This window comes from Nematolebias whitei, chromosome 22, assembly GCF_014905685.2.
Source record: "Nematolebias whitei isolate Nwh7 chromosome 22, NemWhi1, whole genome shotgun sequence".
NCBI lineage: Eukaryota > Metazoa > Chordata > Actinopteri > Cyprinodontiformes > Rivulidae > Nematolebias > Nematolebias whitei.
The window spans coordinates 25699117-25706404 of NC_056519.1; the positions used below are offsets into that span (position 1 = coordinate 25699117).

The 7288-nt window shown below is 42.6% G+C and overlaps 1 protein-coding gene across 1 annotated transcript in view; it reads left to right on the forward strand.

Moving 5' to 3' along the window:
• LOC119428562 (chloride anion exchanger-like) overlaps positions 1 to 7288 on the forward strand; it is a 94919-nt gene that overhangs the window by 19705 nt on the left and 67926 nt on the right. Inside the window, exons 9-12 of the mRNA XM_037696244.1 lie at positions 1217 to 1364; positions 1474 to 1587; positions 2516 to 2593; positions 4192 to 4287. Of these exons, the coding sequence (XP_037552172.1) occupies positions 1217 to 1364; positions 1474 to 1587; positions 2516 to 2593; positions 4192 to 4287 (436 nt within the window). The remainder of the gene's footprint in view (positions 1 to 1216; positions 1365 to 1473; positions 1588 to 2515; positions 2594 to 4191; positions 4288 to 7288) is intronic.

The following is a 7288-nucleotide window of genomic DNA, read 5'->3' on the forward strand; positions in this document are numbered from 1 at the left end:
TGTATGTATGTATGTATGTATGTATGTATGTATGTATGTATGGATGGATGGATGGATGGATGGATGGATGGATGGATGGAGGGATGTATGGATGTATGTATGGATTTATGTATGGATGTATGTATGGATGTAGGTATAGATGTATATATGTATGGTTGTATGGATGTATATATGTATGTATGTATGGATGGATGGATGGTAAATGGTAAATGGACTGTACATATATAGCACCTTTCTATCTTATTGAGATACTCAAAGCACATTACACTTCAATCTGTGTCCTCATTTACCCATTCATACAGCACTCTAATTTATCTTTACAAAGCTAATTGAACAAATCATTTCAAAAGAGACTAATCAGAGCTTTATCACATTCATACACTGATGGGACACACATCAGAGGCTATGAGGGGTTCAGTGTCTTGCCCAGGGACTTTTTGGCATGTGACTGCTGGTGGATTTGAACCCCCAACTCTTGCATTGGAGGATTACAGCTCTAACCACTTAGCCACAGCCATCCATATATGGATGTATGAATGTATGTATGTATGTATGTATGAATGTATATATGTATGTATGAATGTATGTATGGATGTATGGATGTATGTATGGATGTATGGATGTATTGATGTATGGATGTATGGATGGATGGATGGATGGATGGATGGATGGATGATGGATGGATGGATGGATGATGGATGGATGGATGGATGTTTGGATGTATGGATGTATGTATGGATGTATGTATGTATGTATGGATGGATGTATGGATGGATGGATGGATGGATGGATGGATGGATGACATATGGGTGTATGGAATTATATTTTGATGTGGGTGGGAGTTATTCAAAACTCATACTCTGTACATGACATCTTGTGACATCATATGAGATTGTACATTGTCATTTTCACAATTTGACCAACTGCTATAACTAACAATTGTTTGGCATCATCAGATGATCTTGGTTTTTAACTCTGGCAAAAAATGTTGGCGGGCGATATGCATTCATTCATGAATGCTGTTTTTAATTTGACTTACATTTGAGGTTGTTTGCTGTGTCTCTGAGCATTTCTTTTCTGCATTTGCTTGCACTGGAATCTTTAAACATGCTCAATACAAATGTCGTTGGTGTCACTGCTGTAAATGTCAAATGAAAGAGTCTTTAATTTTAGATCCATGAATAATCCGGTGTCTGATTGATTTTTACCATTTCAGGTACGAGGCTCCAGTGGCCCCAAACATCCAAATCATCCAGGAGTCAGCAGTGGAAGCATTTCCAATGGCTATAGTGGGCTTTGCTGTGGCTTTCTCTGTAGCTAAAGTGTACTCTATAAAACATGATTACACAATAGATGGGAACCAGGTACGTTGCATTACTGTAACAGCTACGCTACTGGTAAAATCTACTGGCCATAAGAATCTGTGTGATTTAGTAAACAACAAACACATCTTCTTCTCTGACTCGGTTGTAGGAGTTGATAGCCTTTGGAGTTAGCAACATTTTTGGAGCTTCTTTCAAGGCTTTTGCAGCGAGTACATCTCTTTCCAGAAGTGCAGTACAAGAAAGTACAGGGGGGAAAACTCAGGTAAACTAATATGCATGTTTTAATAGAGATGCTTCTGTTTTTTTAATTATTTACTTATTATCATGCCTTTTTTGACAAGTAACCATTTCTGCATGCTTTCGGCTATTTTCACCATTCAAACCTGAAAATGTTGAGCTCGTTTGTGACATCTGGGCCATGACTTTTGTTTGGTTTTGTTTACTTTAAAACTTGAAAAAAAAAAGATTTATCCTAATTTAAATATTTCCCCTTAAAAATGGTTTGATATCTCATGTGGCCCTGAGGTGTAACTGGACAACATTTGAAAAAACTGAATTACATTTGGAAAAAAAAAACGGAATTAAATTAGGTCAAACAATAAGTGGTGTTTTTTGTTGTGTTTTTGTTTTTGTTTGTTTGTTTTTTTACTTTTTGTTTTTTAATTGAGAATAAAAAAAAAACTTGTTTCATTATTCATTTTCACAAGGGATTCGAGGATAAAGTGAAAAATGCCAAATGCATGGCTGTATGGTATTTTTTTTTAATCCCTCATGAAAATGAAGAATGAAATAAGTTATTTTTGTTTTTAAATTAAAACTAATTCCTTCAAAAACATTGTTAGGGACTGTCCATTCAACTTATTACTTCCAATAATGTAGAATCGCAGCCACAAACTCCTTCAGATTCATCGGTACTCAACATCCACTCTGTATTTTGACAGAACTTTATCTAGTTCTGATGAATTTGATCATTTTCTCAATGAAAAACTATTTTTACAAAAGGCAATGTAAAGGTGATGAGATGATCAAGAAACCACCATAAGAGAAAAAGACTTTGAGGAGTATATTGTACCTACTAAACAATTTTGCAACACAATTTTAACCTGCTCGAAGCATCAATATGTTTTTTTTTTATTGTCGCACTTTGTTTTGTACTTTTTCCAGTTTAAAACCTCTTCCCTCGTTTCCAGGTGGCTGGTTTACTTTCAGCTATCATCGTCATGATCGTCACCTTGGCGGTTGGATTTCTTCTGGAGCCGTTACCAAAGGCATGCAAACTTCAAACACCCACCTGCACAAAATATGTAACTAGAAAGTTTCTGGAGAAACTTTGACAGGGACTGCCAAGTGGTGGCCATTTTGAAATTTTGATTTGACAGTACTATGTGTTGGGGTTTGCTTTCAGCTACCAACTTCCCAAATTTCAGCTCAATGTGGCAAATAATCAGTTATAGTCTTTTTTTTTCTTTTAAGCTGTGGTGGCCATCTTGGATTTTTGATTTGGATTCAGTAGGTGATGGGGAACATTCTCAGCTATAACCACATTAATTTTCAGCTCTATGAGTAAAAATTAGTTAAAGCCATTTAAATGTAGCTTTGGCTGCCATCTAGGATTTTTTTGTTTGAATTCAGTATTTGGGAGGGCATTGCTCTCAGCTACTACCAAACCAAATTTCAGCTTAATATCTAAAAATGGCTAACTTATAGTATTTTTCCTTTTTAGCTCAGGCAGCCATCTTGGATTTTTGATTTGCAATCAGAGTCTATTAGGGGTTGGTCTCAGCTATCACCAATACACCAAACTTTAGCTTAACCACTCTTAAAACCTCTGAATTATATCTATTTGAAATTAGCTTCTGGAGCCATCTTGCATTTTCAGATTTGAATTCAGAATGTGTTGTGCATCACTGTCAGTTACCACCGCACCATATTTCACCTCAATATTTTAAAAGAAGTGAGTTATCATATTTTTAGCTGTGGCAGCCAACTTGATCCAAAATGACTCCTAAAGTTAATCAGTCTTTTGTTCAGAGACCTCTCCATTCTACGCCATGTGACCTCACTGTGGCAGTTAGAGGCTGTGAAGAGTTCTGTCAATGTTTCTCAATAAGAAAAATGACATCTTTATTAGCAAATTGCCACGATAACTCGAAATGCCAATAAAAGTAATAGCACACATCACGGCGCTGAGCCAGTCGTTCTGATATAACACTTGTGGTGGTACATGCTTTGGTTCGGGACGCATTAAAGTTGACGGAGGAGTAAGATAAAGTTAAGAAACCCTTTGTTAGGTGTATAATAATAGGTGGCTGCCTTCAGGCAGTCCCCAATTAATTAATATCTTGCAGTTGTTTAATAATTTCATGTTATTTGCTGCTTTAATGCCAGATGTTTTAAATCAAGATCATCTTATGACACAGAGATGGGAGTTGTAGACGTTTTGGTCAAGTCTTGAAAAAAACATTAGGCTGCATTCTCATGTGACACTGGGAGATGTCACAGTCTGACTATGCATTTTGAATGACTCTAACAGCTACTATCATATCAAAAGTTAGCTCAAAATATTCTATTTTCCTGAGTTAAAGTCATTATTGATGTTAACCAAGGTCAGTTAGCTGTTCTGGTCTTTGAATGGAACTGACTACCAAAGATTGTGAACACACATCCAATGCTCACTGTCTGTGTTTTATTCAAATTTATTTTGTGGTATATAGGCTAATTTGTTAACAAGACATAAACAAAAAGTTGTGGACAAAAATGCTATAGCTAGTATATTTGTGGCTGTGGGCATTAAAATGTTAAAGACTTTGGTCATTCTTATAGTTCAAGTGTCTAAATAAAGTTGTTTCTCTTTATGTGTTCACAGTCTGTGCTGGGTGCAGTGATCATCATCAACCTGAAGGGCATGCTGACCCAAGTCAGAGAAGTCCCATATCTGTGGAGAAGAGACAAACCAGACTGTGTAAGAAATTACATGCGAGGAGTTTCACAACCCTCCATGTCGAAGCTGGACGTTGAGTGAAATATAAATAAAACTAAATGCAATGATTTGCAAAGTAAACATTTAAAATGTTTAAGCTAAAAATAGTGCAGTTTAATAAAAGTAATTTTGAATTTCACAGCTGAGGTGTGTCTGAAGTAGTTGGGACAGGACCATGTTTCCCATATAAGCAGTACAGTACGTGATTTAGCATAGTCTTGTTGAAATATAGTACAAAGCCTTCGTTGAAAAGAAAAAGTCTAGATGAGAGCATGTTTTCTAAAACCTGTATATACTTTTCTGCAATGATGGCACCCTTCCAGATCTGCCCATGCCAGAGGAATTAATGCACCCTCATACCATGAGAGAGGCTCGCTTTTGATGTGTGTGCTGATCACAGGCCAGTGGTTCACTACTTTTTACTATAAAGGACATGGCACTTGTGTTTTCTAAAATTAATCTCAAACTTCCATTTGTCTAACCAGAGAACGGTTTTAACTATGCTTTGGTCCAGAAAAGATGACAACATTTCTGGATGGTGCTCCCATTCAGATTTTTCTTTGCATGATAGAGCTTTAATCAGCAATTGTGGGTGAGATAGTGAACTGTGTTTACAGACCATGATTTGTGGAATTGTTCCTGAGCCTGTGCAATAATTTCCAGGCCTGTTTTAATGCAGAGGCCCCTGAGGGCCCAAAGAGTATGACCATCCAATACTGACTTTCAGTCTTAACCTTTGACCTCAGAGATGTCTTCAAATTCTTGAAATGACTTTTCTGTTCATCCATACATATTCTTCCGCTTATCCGGGGTCGGGTCGCGGGGGTAGCAGCCTAAGTAGGGAGGCCCAGACTTCCCTCTCCCCAGCCACTTGGGCCAGCTCTTCTGGGGGAATCCCGAGGCGTTCCCAGGCCAGCCAAGAAACTTAGTCCCTCCAGCGTGTCCTGGGTCTTCCTCTGGGCCTCCTTCTGGTGGGACGTGTCCGGAACACCTCACCAGGGAGGCATCCAGAAGGCATCCTAAACAGATGCCCAAGCCACCTCAACTAGCTCCTCTCGACGTGGAGAAGCAGCGGCTCTACTACGAGTCCCTCCCGGATGATCGAGCTTATCACCCTGTCTCTAAGGGAGAGCCCAGACACCCTGCAGAGAAAACTCATTTCGGCCGCTTGTATCCAAGATCTCATTCTTTCGGTCACAACCCAAAGCTCGTGACCATAGATGAGGGTAGGAACATAGATCGATAGGTAAATTGAGAGCTTCGCCTTTTGGCTCAGCTCTCTTTTCACCACGACAGACCTGTACAGCGCCCGCTTCACTGCAGACGCTGCACCTATCCGCCTATCAATCTCACGCTCCATTTTTCCCTCATTCGTGAACAAGACCCCAAGATACTTGAACTCCTCCACTTGGGGTAGGACCTCCTCCCTGACCCGGAGAGGGCACTCTACCCTTTTCCGGCTCAAGACCATGGCCTCGGATTTGGAGGAACTGATCTTCATCCCGGCCGCGTCGCATTCGGCTGCGAACTGCTCCAGCGAAAGCTGTAGATCACGATCTGATGAAGCCAATAAGACAACATCATCTGCAAAAAGCAGAGATGCAATCCTAAGGCCACCAAAACAGATCCCTCAACATCTTGGCTGCACCTAGAAATTCTGTCCATAAAAGTTATGAACAGAATCGGTGACAAAGGGCAACCTTGGCAGAGTCCAGCTCTCACCGGGAACAAGCCCGACTTACTGCCGGCGATGCAGACCAGGCTCTGACACCGGTCATACAGGGACCTAACAGCCCGTACCCCATACTCCCAGAGTACCCCCCACAGGGTCCCCCGAGGGACGCGGTCGAACGCCTTCTCCAAGTCCACAAAGCACATGTAGACTGGTTGGGCAAACTCCAACGTACCCTCCAGGACCCTGCTGAGAGTGTAGAGCTGGTCCAGTGTTCCACGGCCAGGACGAAAACCGCACTGCTCCTCCTGAATCCGAGGTTCGACTATCCGACGGACCCTCCTCTCCAGAACCCCCGAATAGACCTTACCAGGGAGGCTTAAGAGTGTGATTCCCCTGTAGTTGGAACACACTCTACGGTCCCCCTTTTTGAATAGGGGGACCACCACCCCGGTCTGCCAATCCAGGGGAACTTCCCCCGATGTCCACGCAATATTGCAGAGTCGCGTAAGCCAACACAACCCTACAACATCCAGAGCCTTAAGGAACTCTGGGCGAATCTCATCCACCCCCGGGGCCCTGCCACCAAGGAGCTTTTTAACCACCTCGGTGACCTCAGCACCAGAGATTGGAGGGCCCGACCCAGAGTCCCCAGGCTCCGCTTCCTCAGTGGAAGACGTGCCGGTGGGATTGAGGAGGTCTTCAAAGTATTCCGCCCATCGACCCACAACATCCCGAGTTGAGGTCAGCAGCACACCACTCCCACTATAAACAGTGTTGGTGGCATACCGCTTTAACCCCCTGAGACGCCGGATGGTGGACCAGAATCGCCTCGAAGCCGTGCGGAAGTCATTCTCCATGGCCTCTCTGAACTCCTCCCATGCCCGAGTTTTTGCCTCAGCAACCACCCGAGCCGCATGTTGCTTGGACTGCTGGTACCCATCAGCTGCTTCCAGGGTCCCACAGGCCAAAAAGGCCCAATAGGACTCCTTCTTCAGCCTGACAGCATCCTTCACCGACGGTGTCCACTATCGGGTTCGAGAGTTGCCGCCGCGACAGGCACCGACAACCTTGCGGCCGCAGCTCTGGTAAGCCGCCTCGACAATAGAGGCACGAAACATGGTCCACTCAGACTCAATGTCCCCCACCTCCCTCGGAACATGTTCAAAGTTCTCCCGGAGGTGGGAGTTGAAACTCCGTCTCACAAGAGACTCTGCCAGACATTCCCAGCAAACCCTCACAATACGTTTGGGTCTTCCAGGTCTGACCGGCATCCTCCCCCACCATCGGAGCCAACTCACCACCAGGTAG